The sequence below is a fragment of the Jatropha curcas genome, chromosome 9 (assembly GCF_041381405.1).
Source record: "Jatropha curcas cultivar XTBG-Jc1 chromosome 9, XTBG_Jcur_1.0, whole genome shotgun sequence".
Taxonomy (NCBI): domain Eukaryota; kingdom Viridiplantae; phylum Streptophyta; class Magnoliopsida; order Malpighiales; family Euphorbiaceae; genus Jatropha; species Jatropha curcas.
Genome location: NC_143159.1, coordinates 22,789,967 through 22,807,516, shown reverse-complemented (window position 1 = coordinate 22,807,516; position 17,550 = coordinate 22,789,967). Strand labels below are relative to the sequence as shown.

The window sequence follows — 17,550 nt, the reverse complement described above, 5'->3', positions numbered from 1 at the left end:
AAAATCACATAATCTATATCATGGTTTTTTTTTTTTTATAGGCAAGTATAAATGTTATTAAAAGGTAGAGAAGGGTATTTGCACGCACAAGGAAAATACAAGAAAGCTGAAATAACCTACAAGACAAAAGGCAACTATAAATCAGCCAAAATACATGCTCCAAGCAAACATTAAGAAATCAAGACAAGCAACTAAGCAGTTCACCAACTTGAACACTAAATCGCCAATAACTCAGAAACCAAGAACCAGGCGAAGCAACAGAACTAATTTGTAACTGCAGCGGAAATAAGCGCAGCGCACCGCCAATCAAAACACATCTTATATATCATGGTTTAATTTATAAGATTTTATGGAAACTAGCTTTTTCCCAATTCATCTTTAAGATTTTCAAAAAAATAATAAGAGAAACAAAATCATAAATCAAAACTAAATTTCATTAACTTCAAATTTTAGACAATAGCTACGTTGCTGGCTAACATCTCCCTAACTCAAAATTTATTTGCACTACTACTCATTACCTAACTAAAACTAATTTGAATTGGAAAAGAAATTACATCATCCCCAATCATGATAGTGTGCCCTCCTGAAGGCAGAACACTATAAGCATTATAGTCTATGATCTGCAGACTTTGACAAACATTAAACTCAAAGCTAACCTTCTGGCTACTTTTAGCTTTAACAAAAACCCTCTTAAAGCCAATCACTTGCTTAATATTTGCCCCTACAATTCCTTCCGGAGGCTTGGAGAAAACAATCATAACTTCGCTTCCATCTCTGGATCCAACATTTTTCACTTCAACATCAAACTGAAAACTTTCCTTACAGGATAAGTGATTAGTTCGGACTGATGGACATGGAGGCGCGAAGGTGTCTTCTTTGTAGTTCAAGCTATGGCAATGTTGGAACTTGTTTATTTTTATATTAACTGATGTTGTTGGAGGTGGTAACTTATAAGTGAAGTTAGTGTAGCTGAGTCCATACCCAAATGGGTAAACTGTAGAGCCATTAAAGAATTTGTAAGTTCGACCTGGATAGCTTAGTTCATCATTTGGCCTCAATTGTAGGGACGTCATTGGTAGTTGATCAACATAATCAGCTTGATGCCAAGTAAGTGGTAGTCTTCCTCCTAAACCCAAAAAAACAAAGATAAAAAATTACAAAAGTTATAAAAAACTGAAATTTCTTAATCAAAAACTACTAGCCAGTCAATTACCAGGATTGTATTTTCCAAAAACAACATCTGCAATGGCCCGACCACCTTCTTCTCCAGGATATCCAGCCCACAAAATGGCTTTGATATTGTCATTGTTTTTAGCGAAAGTGATATCTATCCCTCCTGCTGACATGATTACGAGAACAACTGGACCTTTGGCAGCATTCGCAACATTGTTGATAAGTTCAGTTTGGTAACCAGGAAGGAGGAGATCCTCCCGATCTCTGGTTTCGGCTTCAACAGACAAGTCAATACCTGCTACTATTACAGTAGCATCAGCTTCCTGTGCAACTTTCATTGCTGGGAATACCAATTTGTCATCCCTACAAGCAACGTCGACGCATCCAATTGCATAACTCACTTCTGCGTATGTCGAAAACCCATCAATGGGAGAGATATATCGGCATGGAATTCCTGTAATAATCAAAATGTTTATCAGTTTGGAGCATGTGGTTGGCACAAAGGTTTGTAGTTGACCCAATAGGGGTTGAAAAGAGGGAATCAACCAAAACAAAACGAAACCTCAAGATCAGATGTTAAAAATATGTACCTGCATAATTTCCAATCATAACCGTGGTAGCGTTAGCATGAGGACCGACAACAGCTAAGGTTTTGATCGTATCAGACTCCAAGGGCAAAGTATGATCATTATTTTTCAGGAGGACAATTCCTTCCCTCGCTGCTTGTGCTGCTAATTCAATGTGTTGTTCGGAACACACGTCTTTGATGCCAAGAGATTGAAATTGAGGGATTCCATCAAAGAACCCTACTCTCAAAAGCACCACATAGAGATATTTTAGTGACCTGTCTATGTCTTCTTCCCCGACCTTTCCTTGCTTTACTGAAGCTTCAGTGTTTTCGGTGTAGTATTTTCCACAATCCAGATCCAAGCCTGCTTTAAGTGTTCTTGCAACTGCATCCTCCTTAGTGTCACCAAGAAATTTATGGCGTTCAACCATAACTTGGATGGAATCACAATCTGAGACTATATATCTGTCACAAAAACAATAAAATCGTAATCAGTTGTATTATTTATTGAATAAAGAAATTAAATTAATTCAAGCTCATCATATCTTCTTTACCCATGAAGATTCCAGTCTCCTCTGATCGTTTGATTTAGGAGTTTCGGATCAGCACAAGCAGGTATGCCATTAACACGATTGAAAGAGCACATAATACTGCTCACATCACCTTCTCTGATACACATCTCGAAAGGTCGATTAAAGGTTTCTACCATATCTTGTTCATTCACCTGAACGCATTCAGTTATAACTTTAATTAATTGTCACTAAGATGATTTTGAATTTTGGAAAAAAACGAACAAAGGTTTTTCTTCAAGAAAATTACTCTAGCATCAAAGATATAGCGTTCAATGTTCTTCCAATTTTCAAGATCATAGGCAGTAAAGTGCTTGCAACATGAGGAAACTTTAAGAGGTCTAGAGTCTGGATCCGGGTGATTTTCAGTCCCCTCAACGTCCTGTAAGCCTCTTACAAAATTAGAAGCATATCTACCTACAATGAAAGGATCTTCTCCAGGTGTTTCAATGACTCTTCCCCATCGAGGATCCCTTACTACATTAATAACCGGACTCCAGAAAGTTAATCCGGCCCGACCTAAATTGTACATTGCCCTTGCTTCCGTCGAAACAACCTGCATTAGTTAAATATTTACATTAATAGCTAACGTATGTCTGAGACTTTTAATGCTAGGAACAGCAACAAAACTAATTACCTGACCAATAGTTTTCCATAAAGACTCGTTAAAAGCAGCTGTTGTGAGTATTACGGTAGGGAAGCTAGTTGCACCAGGAACAACTTCGTCAAAGAAAGTTCCTGGGCCCGTCTTGGACACACCATGCAGGGCTTCAGACCACCAATTATATTTAGGTAGCCCTAACCTAGGCACACCATAAGCCTCATGTCCAAGCTGTTGAACCTTTTCTTGCAATGTCATCTGGTTTACCAAGTCTCTAGCCCTAGCATCATAGGGAAGGGACTTGTCGCAGAAGGCAAAATTTGCCATGTCCAATCCAAGGGCAGCATACCTAGAAGGGTGACAGACATATGTGAAGTTAGTCCCAGTAATGGAAACATCATCTTTGCCTAATGTGGTGGCATCTAATGGCTTTTTCAGTCCATTTCTAGCTGCTGCAGTAGAAATGGCAAAGAAAGCAACACATAAAAGATTGATAATGAGAATAGAACTTAAGCTTTCAGCCATGGCCTTTTAGATTTTGCAGAGGTGCTTATGGTTCTAAAACTGGTTATGTTATTTATAGGCAATTCTTGATTTTTGTTTTCACAGTTGGTTTTCAAAATCTTTTGAAACTTTCTAAGCTAGTGGTTGAGGTAAGATTCATGTATATTTTCAGTTAAGATCATATTTGTTGTCTTTTTATTCATAAAAAAAAAAAAGATTGATTATTTAGTGTTTATCCAATTATACCATTCCCGATAAAAGGAAAAATCTTCATCTGTTGTTGTTTGGAAAATCTTTTTCTTACAAATTTATCCACTAATATGATTTGGAAACGAAAAATTCTTTAATCTTTTGCTTTATTTTTTAGTGAAAATCTTTTTTTCTTGAGAGAGAGAATTTAATAAAAATCTTTTGTTCTCTTTCCTTAAGATAGAAATAAATTATCCAAGAACATTATTCCCAAAATGAAAAAAGTATATATATTTTAAAGTAAAGTTTATTGAAATTGGTACGGTCAGACACACGAGACAACTAAATAGCCTATATAAATAAGTGTTTAGTTTTACTTATTGTATAGATAGCATAGTAAATACGTGTGATTGTTTTTTTTTTTTTTTTATTTAGGGATTACTAATAATCTGATAAATCTTTTCTTTCTATTTGATTTTTTCTAAGTTTTTTTTTTTCCACACCCTATGTAAGTGGAACACATAATAATTGATTTAATATTATGTATTATATATTATATTATGAGAATAACTTTTTGCTTTATTAGAGCATCTATCGTATGTAATTTTTTTCAAATGAGACAACTACCCTATACATGTTTTTTATTTGTTGGTTTTACATATTGTATAGATGGCATAATAAATCCTTGCGACTTTTTTCGCTTTAATGAAATCTTTTATAGAAATTATATTGGCGAATTAATTAGAAACACGGTTACCCATCAGGGTAGCGTCAAGGAATCATGACTCAAGGAACCTACTTGATTTGAGTTTCTCAATTTGTTGATGAAATATTAAGGAATTTGACCTGATTTATGATAAATATTTCTAACTCCTTTTTCAACTTTTTATTTTCTGTAAATGTTCACAAGAATTTATTTATTTATTGATTCATTTTGTTCTTACATGTAAGTATTTTTATTATGAATTCTATTTATTAAAGAAAGAAGAAGAAGAAAAGTAATTCGCATATATTTCCAATTAGCTAGTATGTCTTTGGAGAAAAAAAATGACTAATTATTTGCATCCACAATTTGTTGAGTTCATTTTATACATTATATTCCCTTTTGATGTGAATGACGTTTTATCACCTTCAGAGTGATTGTGCTTTGTAATTGATATTAGTTTAAGATGGTTATTGTGTTTGATTTTTTTTTTTTTCAGTCTAATAACTGTTAATTTACTCCTTGAAAAATATAATATTGTCCAAACAGATTAATAGTTTATTGGTATTTGATCGTGAAAGTATAAAGGACAATGGCATGTCTATCAGGACCTGCTTGATTTAAATTTTCTTTTACCAATCTAGTTGTTTTAATCTTATTTGAAATAATTGCTTACTTTTTTATTTTTAGAGTTAAATAATATTAATGTTTACATTTCAAAATGAGTGTTGTTTTTTTTAGCTCGGCACATGGATTAAGGAATGCAATTACTAGTCTAAATTTTACAAAAATTAGTTTCTAAAATGTCTATTCTCCCCTCCAATTAAATTAAGGAAGTAATTGAGGGATAAATAAATTATGAGTAGAATACAAAACTAATAAAGGTAGATTAGGAAACAAAAAAATTAAGGGAAAATTATAATTGTACCCTTGTATTTTATAAAAAAAAAAACTTCATTTGTATTTTTAAAAATAGATTACTATGCTATTGTATTTTCTTTCCATTATACCATCTTTCCATCCTGTCAATTTTTTATGATTTTAAAGCACAAGTCAAACAAAACTTAACAGTCTAAAGAGAGAGAAATTTTTTTCACCAAAATTTCCTCTTCTTCTTCCTCTGTTTCTTTTCCAGTAAACAAGCCAAAAACTCATGACCCAAATCTGTGTTTGAAACTCAACAATAATAATTTGATTTACTTGAATATACGGAAACACAAGTTTGAATGTTGAGTGTCCATAACATTGTTTATTGCCTCATTCGCAAAAAAATGGAGCATTGTTTGTTGTTTTGAAGATATTATAATAAAGCTTTGTGCAATTCTAGAAATGCTAATGTTTACTTTTCCTTGCGATTTCATATATTAATAACATAGCAACAAGAAAATGTTTTGATTTTTATCATATTGTTGTGTTTCGTTGTGCATTTCATATTTGCAGATCAAATAGAGTGAGGAAAAAAGTTGCCATAGAAGGATGGTATTTACTCTTCTATGGCTGCAAGCAGGCTCTAGGATTAGCAGTTCCATATAGAAACTATAGGCATACTACGCATTTCAATGAAACTTAAAATTGAATGAGGGAAGATATTTAGAAGAGAGAACGGAGTTGATTTCGGCTCACCAATTTGATGAAGCTCGCTGGAAGCTGTTGTCTCTTAACGGACAGTGGAGGTGCAGTTTACATTGCGAAAACCATATTTAATCTCACATGCAGTGCCAGCAGTATTCCAGGAAGGCAAAAATTGATTTTGTCTTTTAGTTAGGATTATTAATGTCATTTCATGACAATTTAATGTCTGACGGTGCACAAAATGAAGTAAAGGGTCACAGCGTTTGATGGACTGAAAAGATGGGGGTATGATAGTGTATTTTAAGAAATACAAGGGTAAAGTCGTTAATTTCGATAAAATATAAGAGTGCGATTATAATTTTTTCAAAAATTAATGGAGTCTTGAAAATTATAAAAATGACAAACCACATTTATTTTAAAACAGAGGGAGTAAGTTTTTAACTTGAAGCCCAGTCAAAGTTTTCACTTTGGACTTAAACTAATTTTTTGCCTATTTTCTAATTTACTTTTCCTTAATTTAGTCATTTATAGAGCTGAAATAAATGTCAATAATATCATTGATGATATATTTTTTGAAAATTAGTATCACTAATATTATTTTTTTTTCTCATGGTGATAAAAGAAGCAATTAATTTATTAATTGCGAAACTATAATAAGCTATGTATTAATTTGACTAAATTATCTTGTCTCTCATTATTACTTTAGTTATTAGTTCTAATATAACTAAGTGTAAAATTAGAAAAAATTAGTTAATATTAATAAACTTGTCGTCCCCCCATGCGCTGCACGGAGTATAATATGAATTTTTATTGAAATTAATAAATATATTATTATTAATTACCTACATTAAGATTATATTAGTAAAATCAAATTTAAATTAATAATTAAAAGTATAAGAATCTTAAATTTGACGTTTAACATTTGGATTATTTTTTGTTTTTTTAATTTTGGATCAATATTACATTATTTATAAAAAATCTATGTACCAAAGGCTACCTGTTTTCATTGTTGCTGCAAAAATTTTCAATTCTGATATAAAATTAATCGAACTCATAGAATTTTACATAATTTATATTAAAAAACTGAAAGCATGTCAAAAATAGAAACTTGAACTAACTTATACATAAAAATGTATTTTCTCTACTAAAAAATACTTCTTGCAAGCATAACAGAACCTAACAACGAAAAAAAAAAAAAAAAAAAAAAAATTCTCTTATGGATAATTTGACAAATATATTAGTCTTTCATAATGGTTTTATATTGGAAGGTAAAAACTATAAAAAAAATTTTTCGGATACATATGCATGCATTTAATAATGTAAAAAGGAAATAATTTAAGTTCCAAATGACTTGTGGTAAAATCTTAAATGCAAAAAAAAAAATAAAAAAAATAAAAAATAAAAAATCAAATTAATTAATATTGAGGGCTGGACGTGCTACTCTTGTCAAATTCGTGTTGAATAAACTTTAATATAGCCCAGATCTATTGTTCATAGAATTTGTTTGACAAGTATATACAATAATCGGAAGCGTACCTTGATCCATAACGGCAGATCTATGTTATGGGTTACCTCGTTGGGACAATTTGATTCTCACCGTAACAGTAGATCTACGTTTCTTCACTCTGTCCTTTTGTCCGTAAGTGCTCTCTTAATGGTCAGAGAATAATCAATAGCTGCAGGAGTTTCTTTTATGAGCTCTCTCAAACAAACTATTTCCGTATGTGTTAGAGGGAGCCGTCACACTCTCTTGTTTTTGTGTTAACCCTAATCTGTTGATTTCTTTATCTTTTATAAGGCAGAGGAAGTGTATTAAAACTCTAACTGGCTCTTATCCATTAAGCCCAATAACAATCATCTTGGGCCACCTTAATTAGAACCAGCCCTTTAATCACATGGGCCACATACAGATTATTAAAATAATCTAACAATCTCCCACTTGGCCCATGTGCATTTCTTGAGTCTATCATGTTTACCTTAATTTGAATTAAGATGATCGGATTAATGGCGGTCACAAGTCATTGAACGGCATGATTCCTTCCATATATCACAGACCACTTCAATTCATAAAACTTTAGTGGAGAAACTATTCAACAATCAATACATTATTACAATCAACTGTTATTGTTATCTCACTCAAACCATTATTGTATACATCTATAATGTGGATAACACATAAATAAGCAAAACACATCTTTAGTTGAATTCCCAAGTGTCACAATAATATGAGCAAAACAACCATATGTATATATATTTACAAGTTTAAACATCATGCTAACAAGAACTTATCTATAATGCCCATCCTATCAACATGGCCAGTGAAGATTTTGGGCGATAAGCCTTTAGTTAGCGGATCCGCTATCATCAGATCAGTACCGATATGCTTAATTGACACTTTGTGTTTTTGCACTTCTTCTTTCACAGATAGGTACTTTAAATCCATGTGCTTTGCACCCTTAGAGTACCTATCATTCTTAGAGAAGAAGACAGCTGCGGAATTATCACAGTAAATTCTCAACGGTCTAGCTATGCTGTCGACAATGCCTAGACCTGAGACAAAGTTCCGCAACCACAATGCATGAACAGTGGCCTCAAAGCATGCCACAAATTCAGCCTCCATAGTGGAAGTAGCAATGACAGACTGCTTTCCACTTTTCCATGACACTGCTCCTCCGGCTAGAAGAAACAAGTAGCCAAATGTAGACTTTCTCGAATCTACACAATCGGCATAGTCTGAATCCGAGTATCCCACCAGTTCTAGATGGCTGGACTTTCTATAAGTGAGTATATGATCCTTAGTGCCTTGTAAATACCTAAGTACTTTCTTTGCAGCTTTCCAATGATCCATCTCTGGATTACTTTGATATCGCCCTAACATTCCTACGGCGAAACTTATATCCGGTCGAGTACATGTCTGAACATACATTAAGCTCCCAACCACTGACGCATATGGAATAGATTCCATCTCTTTACGTTCCAAATCATTCTTAGGACATTGCATTTCGCTAAACCTATCTCCTTTTTGAATTGGAACTATTCCTGCGGAGCATTTTTCCATTCTGAACCTCTCTAATACTTTATCAATGTAAGCTCTTTGAGACAATCCTAACAGTCCTTGTGACCTATCACGGAATATTTCTATTCCAATTACAAAGGATGCCTCTCCCATATCTTTCATTTCAAAATTCTTAGAAAGAAAACCCTTTACATCATGCAACAACCCAACATCATTCGCAGCAAGAAGAATGTCATCAACATATAGGACTAACATAATGAGCTTGCTCCCACTGACCTTCATATAGATACACCGATCAACAGTGTTTTCTATAAAACCATATGAAGTGATGGTATTATTGAACTTAAGATACCATTGACGGGAAGCTTGCTTCAGTCCATATATTGACTTCTTTAACTTACACACCAAGTTTTCCTTTCCTGTGACCACAAACCCCTCTGGTTGGTCCATATATACTTCCTCCTCTAAGTCACCATTAAGAAAGGCTGTCTTTACATCCATTTGGTGAAGCTCTAGATCATAATGAGCCACCAAAGCCAAAATAATTCTTAAAGAGTCATTTTTGGAAACTGGAGAAAAGTTCTCTTTATAATCAATGCCATCATTCTGAGTGTAACCTTTAGCAACAAGTCTGGCCTTATATCTTTCAATGTTGCCCTTAGAGTCCCGTTTGGTCTTAAAAACCCATTTACAACCAACTTGTTTTGACCCCTCAGGCAACTCGACTAAATCCCAGACTTGATTGTCACTCATTGATTGCATTTCTTCCTTCATGGCATTAAACCACTTTTCAGAATTATCACATTCCATGGCTTTCTGAAAGAGACTGGATCCTTATCAATGCTCAATTCAGATTCATGCTCAAGTGAGTAAACCACATAATCACAAGAAATAGCTGGCCTTCTTTGCCTTTGTGACCTTCATAATGCTATTTCTTGTGAAACCACTTGATCATTTGTGATTTGTTCATCATTTACTGGTTCACCATTTATATGGTCATTTTGTGGGTTTGGAATGTTGTTTTGTTGTTCAACCATGTTGTTAAACCGTGATACAACAAGTGGAACAACAATCGAAGAAGAGACATTAGGAAAATCCATCTGAGTTGGATTTTCAATCTGAATCTCTTGCACATTCACTTTGCGTGGTTCACTACTCCCACTAATTTGGCCATTTTCAATAAACCGAGCATTACCAGACTTAACAATTCTCGTACTATGGTTAGGACAATAAAATCTGTACCCTTTTGACTTTTCAGGATATCCTATGAAAAATCCAGTAACCGTTCTAGCATCAAGCTTATTTTCATGTGGATTATATATCCTTACTTTCGCTGGGCAACCCCAAACATGAAGATGCCTCAGACTAGGTTTCCTTCCCATCCACAGTTCATAAGGGGTCTTAGGAACTGCCTTACTAGGAACCCTATTAAGTAAATATGCAGCAGTCTTTAATGCATGCATCCATAATGATAAAGGTATAGTACAATTATTTAGCATACTTCTAACCATTTCCATAAGAGTACGATTCCGCCTTTCAGCTATACCATTATGTTGAGGTGTACCTAGCATTTTGTATTGCGCACAAATGCCACGACTTTCAAGGAACTTTGCAAATGGACCTGGACATCGTCCATTTTCATTAAATTTACCATAATATTCACCACCTCTATCAGATCTCACCACTTTAACTTTTCTATTTAACTGCCTTTCTACCTCATTAATGAATATCTCAAGGATATCCGCTGATTGAGTCTTTTCATGCAGTAAATATACATAACCGTACCGTGAGAAATCATCGATAAAGGTAATAAAATATTTTTCACCACACCAAGAGGGAACATCAAAAGGGCCACATATATCAGTGTGTATAAGTTCAAGCAATTCACTGCTTCTTGTGTTTGGATTCTTTAATGTGTGTTTAGTTTGCTTACCTTTAATGCAATCTATACACACGTCCCAGTCAGTGAAATCAAATTGAGGTAAGATTCCACCTTTCACTAACCTCAAAATCCTTTCTTTGGATATGTGACCTAACCTTTGATGCCACAAGAAAGCAGAACATTCATTATGTGCACTACGTTTAATACCTATATTGTGTTCAACATTAAACAGGGATTCAATAAATTCAGCATCAAGATTAAAACGATACAAACTATTAATCAAAGTACCAGAACCATAATAGTACTTAAGTTTGTATAATGAAAAAACACCATTACAAATCTTAAAACTGAAACCAACATTATCCAACCTCCCTACAAAAACTAGATTTCTAGCACATTCAGGAACATAGAGACACTTTTCAAGATCCAGATAACAACCAGTGTCCAGGATCAATCTATAAGTCTCAATTCCTTCTATTCGTGCCTTCATTCTGTTTCCCATGAATAGGAACTTTTCAGTTTCGTTTATGGGTTGGATCGAAAGACATCCCTGTATAATATGAGACACATGAGTAGTTGCACCAGACATGGTTTGAAAGTCTTACAGCTGATATAGACATGGTTATTACCTCGAATATCACTTCATTTGTTAAAGTTGATATTACGATCGATTGAACATGGATATCATCACTAGATGATATATGATTGATATGAAATTCTCCCTCCATGTTGAAGTTGTAGATTGCTCCCTCTTCTGTTGAAATCATATCACAGATTGAGGTTGTAGATAGCAGGTCTCGATGTGCACATTAGACACTGATGGCCCTCGGAATTGATTCTATAAAAGCTGTAAAGACTACATTATGAATTTATGATTTAAATGGTATTGTTTTTTTTTTCTTTCTTATTTCCTTTAAACATGGTGGGTTTATGACTTATGCTTCATTATTTCATATAAAGAGTTTGATTTGATAAATTTGTGTTTGTTTTATAATAGTACACCACTAAGCAAAATGCTTAGCGATAGTTGCTTTTGTGCTATCACAGGAAAAGGCAAGGAAAAAGAACTAGGAGAAGATCGTTTTTGTTTGATGTAGATAGTATGCTACTGATGTAGCTATTGTATATTTGACTTCTTTTGGAATATGTATGATGTATTAAACATTAACAGAACATCTATGTATATTTGAGCATATACATGTAAATTGTGATTGTATGAATTTCTATTATGTATCTAAGGAGTGAAAAGGATTTCAGTATGTAATTAAACCATCCATGGGCTTATGGGTTATGGAACCATTTTATGTTTTTGCTAATATAATTGATGTTTAAGAAATCATATTGAGCTTAATGGAAGCTATGTTTCATATGTTTAGTATATTACGGAAAAAAAAAGACATTTCTTTATAACAGATGAAAGAACCAAAATGAGTTTTACATTTAATAATTAAATCTACTTTTCTACAAGATATAATTTGAAAGAATCAACAGTATTAAGTCCCTTGTAGTATACATAATACACATTTATAAGACTTAAGTGCTTATTAAGTATATTACGGGCGACATGCCATGTCCTACAGTAAGGTAAGGTGTGACATATATATATATATATATATATATATATATATATATATATATATATATATATATATTTTAATGAAAGTGATCCTTTTATTTATATCTTAAATATGAAGACCCCATGGCCTCCAATAGTACAATACCTTTAATCAAATGAGGCAAAGAATTAAAAGAGGTAAAAGAAAGAGAAAAATGATGTAGCCTTTGATGAGTGGCCAAAAGTTGTGCCACTTGATTTCCTTCACGATAGATGTGATGAATGGAAGAGGAGTGGATATGCAATAGGTCATCAACACGTAGCAAAATCGAGGGTCCTGCTCTAGTCCATTGTGCCCGATTAACACGAGCAACTAGATCCTGAGAATTCATTTCCACCTGAATGGGATAAAAACCTGTATCAATGCTCCAGGAGAGCCCCCAGATCAATGCTTCAAGCTCTGCATCATAAGTTGTCCCGACAGCAATCATAAAACAAGTGGCAGCAACAAAGTTACCATGGCTGTTTCAGAGGATAGCACCCCCCACTGCTTTCGATCGAGCCAGGACAGCACCACCACGAGCTTCCGACAGTCACAGCAGCTTGAAGCAGCACCTCCTGCGAGCGACTCCAGTGAATGCTGCTGACAGTTATGATCGCCTAGTTCCTATGAGACTAGTTAAAGGCCAGTAGATTTGATTTCATCTCCGATCAAGCAAACTCTGGCAAAAAAAAAAAAAAAAAAAAACGACCGAGCTACAGTTGTGTTGCAGAATGTACTCAAAGATTGGCAGCGACTGAGTCCACTCACAACTCTACTTTTAAGTTTAATGGCGGCAGCCCCTCAAGGGATGGCTGGCCAGACTTTTGCATCTATACTCTCTGGTCAATCTCTTCGACCGAAAACTGGTGAAGACCTTAGATCTTTCGCATCCGTTGATACAATTAAAAGGTTATCATCTAAAACTCCTAGCAAATTTAAAGGTTTTCCTGCAATTAATTTCACCGAAGATGATATTCAGAAACTGCCTCACCCATACCGATATGCTTTGATTGGAGCTTTTCTGTTTGGAAGACCTTCTATGCAGGCTTTAAAAAAGGCATTTGATCTTATTGGTTTTAAAGGAGAATTTACATTGGGTTTAATCGATTCGAAACATATTATGATTAACTTTGTTCTTGAGGAGGATTTTCTCCGCTGTTGGCTTCGTCAGACTTGGTTTTTTAATGGATTTTCTATGTGTGTCTCCAAGTGGTCAGCCTCTTTTAGACCATATGTCGATAGTTCTATTGCTCCTATCTGGGTTTCTCTTCCAGGGCTCCCCATTCATTTTTTTGACAAAGAGGCTTTATATTCTATTGTTGAATTAATTGGCAGGCCTTTGAAGGTAGATGCCTCTACTGCTTCGCTAGTTCGGCCTTCGGTTGCAAGGGTGTGTGTTGAATTAGATATCTCTAATGATTTCCCTCAACGTATTTGGATTGGGAATGGAAATGTCGATTTTTTCCAATCTATTGAATATGAGAATCTTCCCAAGTTTTGTTTATCATGCATGAAATTGGGTCATGACAGTTCCACCTACAAGATGGATCCTAAAAGCGATGTGCACGACCAATTTGTTGAGCTTGCTAAGAAAGTTATTGAATCCACTCAAGTTTGGTTCCCTAAGAAATAGCCTCCTTCGACAGAGTTTAAAAATCAGAATTCAAATCCTACAATTGATGCTGTAGTTGTAGCAGGCCCTTCTCCTCCTCAAATTATTTCTGATAATCAGAAGGTATCCACTATGTCTGCTCCCTCTTCATCAAAGATCACCTCTGATTTTCCAACAGAAAAAGTATTGCTGGACAGTGTTCCTTTAATTCCAGCTCATGATGCTGAAAAGATCTCATACCCATCTGATGTGGACCTTTGCGATGCTAATAACAAATGTTCTTCTTTGGGATATTTGTCAGAGGGCGATCGAACTGATTCAGATTTTATAGCTAACTTCGATGATGTCAAAAAGGCAGGTTCAAAGATTGCTGGAAAACTCTCCGCTGGTAATGTAGATGGTAATCTTGACTTATCTTCCGGTTTGGGATTTATTAAAGTGATGAAGAAACAACGTAATCGTAAAGTTAAAACAGCAATTGAGCTTCTTAAACCTACCCAACGTCAAAAGAAAACTCAAGCTTCCTCTGACTACATTCAGCCCAATGAATATAATGAGCTGGAATCTTAGAGGCCTTCCCTCTTCTTCTAATCGTTTGTTTCAGCTTTGCCGCACTCATCATATTTCTTTGCTTTTTGTGCTTGAACCCATGGTTGATGCTGGTAAAAATTTTTCTTATGCTTCCAAACTTGGATTTGAAAATGTTTATTCGAGTGGCAATAACAAGATATGGATACTATGGAAAGATAGTTTTCTGCAGCTTTCTTGTTTTATGGATGATATTCAAGTATTGAGTTGTTCTGCTTTTATTCGTTCTCTTTCGATTACCATTACTCTATCTGCTGTGTTTGGGTATCACTCATGTGCACAAAGGAGTACTCTTTGGTCTCGACTTCTCCGATTGAGCAGTGCTACTATTGGACCTTGGGTGGTTGGGGGTGACTTCAATGCAATCAAATCTTTGGCAGATTATAAACATAACTCGACTCCTAATTTGCTTAGCATGAAAGATTTTGTTGATACTTCTAATGATTATGGCCTTATTGATGTTCCCTTTCATGGTTCCAAATTTACCTAGAATGGTATTCGCAGTAATGGTAAAGTGTGGGAGAGATTAGATCGGTTTTTGGTGAATAATGCTTTTTTAGACTGTTTTGATAATCTGAATGTCAGACACTTGAATAGAGCTACTTCGGATCATTCTCCTCTTCTGTTCATATGTAATAAGGCTGATTTCAACTTTCAAAAAGCCTTTAAATTCCAACATATGTGGCTCACTCATCCTACTTTCCTTCCTATGATGCGTGATACCTGGAATTTGAATTTCCATGGAGGGGGTATACGAGGACTTTATCTTAAATTGATTGCTTTGAAAAAGGCAATTCGGGAATGGAACAAAAATACTTTTGGCAATATTTTTGATGCAATTCAGGAAGCTGAAAAGGAAGTGGAATTAGCCGAAGCTACTTTTAACTCATCCCCTTCATCGAACAACACAAAAGTCTTGCAGGATAAACAGTGTGACTTGATACGAAAGCTTAAACTTGAGGAGACCTTCTGGAAACAAAAAGCTCATATTAAATGGCTCGCTGATGGTGACTCAAATACAAAATTTTTCTATAATTATGTGAAGTTGGCCAAGAAAATTCATCGTATTTCTACTATCAAGACTGAAGACGGGACATGGATTTCTAATCAAGCTGATATGGGTGCGGAAGCTGTCACTTATTTTTCTTCTCTCTTCAAGAGCAGTGATTCTCAATAGAATTATCAACCTCTTCTGGCTTACTTACCATCCTTGGTTACAGAGGAGAATAACAAAAACCTCGAAAGATCCCCAGCTGATGACGAGATTAAACAGGCTATTTGGCAGCTTGGTCCTAATAGTGCTCCTGGCCCTGATGGTTTTGATGGCAGATTCTACAGAGAGTGTTGGGAGATAATAAAGTGGGATGTGTGCAGTGCAGTGAAGGAGTTTTTCTTGGGTTTGCCCATTCCGAAAGCCTTTGGAAGTGCTCAGATTATTCTTATTCCGAAAGTGGAAAACCCTTCTTCCTTTAACCAGTATAGACCTATATGCCTTACAAATTTTATCAGCAAAATATGTACTCGCATCTTGGCAAATAGGGTCTCTCCTTTGCTGGACTCTTTGATTTCTAGGGAGCAAGTAGGTTTCATGAAGGGCCGCTCAATTCATACTTAGATTATGCTTGCTAATGAGATGATTCATGAGCTTGACAGAGCATCGAGGGGTCACAATCTAGCCATTAAGTTGGATATGGCCAAAGCCTTTGACAGGGTGGATTGGAAGTTTTTAGAAGCAGTTCTGGTAAGATTCGGTTTCTCCACTCATGTGATTAATATTATCATGCGCAATCTTGCTTCTACCCGACTCTCTGTGCTTGTTAATGGGGTTCCTTATGGCTTCTTTCAACCGACAAGAGGAGTTAAACAGGGAGATCCGTTTTCACCGTATCTATTCATTTTAGCTTCTGAAAGCTTTGCTCGGGGTCTTAATCACTTAATGGCTGCGGGAACAATTTCCCCTTATAAACTAGCGAGACATTGCAATATAGTTTCTCATCTTTCTTTTGCAGATGACTTGCTGATTTTTCTTAAAGGGGATGTCAGAAGCATTTCAAATCTCAAAAAATATTTGCTCTCTTACCAGGCAGCTTCTGGGCAATTGATCAATTTCAACAAAAGCTCTTTCTATTGTTCTCAGAAAGTCTCTCCGGATAAGGTATCTCGCCTTCAGGATGTTTTGGGCATTAAAAGGAGGCCTTTTCCTTTCACGTATCTTGGTGCGCCAATCTATCAAGGTATTAATAGGGCTCCCTATTGCAGTGGCATATTGTAGAAAGTTGAGTCAAAGCTCACAGGATGGATAAAAAAGATCCTCTCTCCAGGTGGCCGTCTATTATTGATCAAGCATGTTCTAAATTCCATTCCTTTGCACATAATGGGAACCATGGCTTTGCCTAAAAAAATTTTGAGCTTATTGGAGCATAAAATGGCTACTTTTTTCTGGGGTAATGATGTGGATCATTCGAAATATCACTGGGTCAGTTATCGTGATATGTGTTTCCCAACTAAAGAAGGAGGGCTGGGGTTAAGATCTCTTAACTCTTTACAGCAAGCCTATTCACTCAAAATCTGGTGGACTTATATGCAGAGAAACTCATTTTGGGCTAACTATATGTTCCAGAAATATCATCGACAGGGAGAAATGCGATATCAACTGATCGACTCTTGCACTTGGAAATGGATCTGTCAAGTTCACTCTCTCGCTTGTCCACTTGTTGATTTTGCAGATAATAATGTGGTATGGCGAGGAGATAGAAATGGCAAATTTACTCTTGCTTCAGCCTATGATTATGTTAGAAAGAGTAAAGCTTCTTACCATTTTCTACGGAATTAGAAATCTTGACTAGGCATTTATATACACTCTTCATAGTATATTAAGAGTCAAATGCATAAATATATCCTTGTATTTTATGGAAAAAATCTTATGACACCAAACTATGCTAGTGATGTATTATGCCCTTGAAGTTATAAATTTT

General features: G+C 35.1%; 2 protein-coding genes across 2 annotated transcripts; one reads left to right on the top strand and one right to left on the bottom strand.

The window, feature by feature from the left end:
- Window positions 1–416: 416 nt before the first annotated feature.
- On the bottom strand, window positions 417–3,475 carry LOC149493824 (putative beta-D-xylosidase 5). Its single transcript, XM_089726448.1, has 6 exons — window positions 2,948–3,475; window positions 2,561–2,866; window positions 2,296–2,465; window positions 1,764–2,206; window positions 1,214–1,627; window positions 417–1,126 (listed from the first exon to the last, which is right to left on the bottom strand). Exons 1-6 carry the CDS (start codon window positions 3,434–3,436, stop codon window positions 519–521), a joined length of 2,430 nt encoding a protein of 809 aa, XP_089582574.1. The 5' UTR covers window positions 3,437–3,475; the 3' UTR covers window positions 417–518.
- A 9,687-nt stretch (window positions 3,476–13,162) lies between these two features.
- On the top strand, window positions 13,163–14,008 carry LOC149493823 (uncharacterized). Its single transcript, XM_089726358.1, has one exon. The coding sequence runs from the start codon at window positions 13,163–13,165 to the stop codon at window positions 14,006–14,008; it is 846 nt and encodes a 281-aa protein (XP_089582484.1).
- Window positions 14,009–17,550: the final 3,542 nt, after the last annotated feature.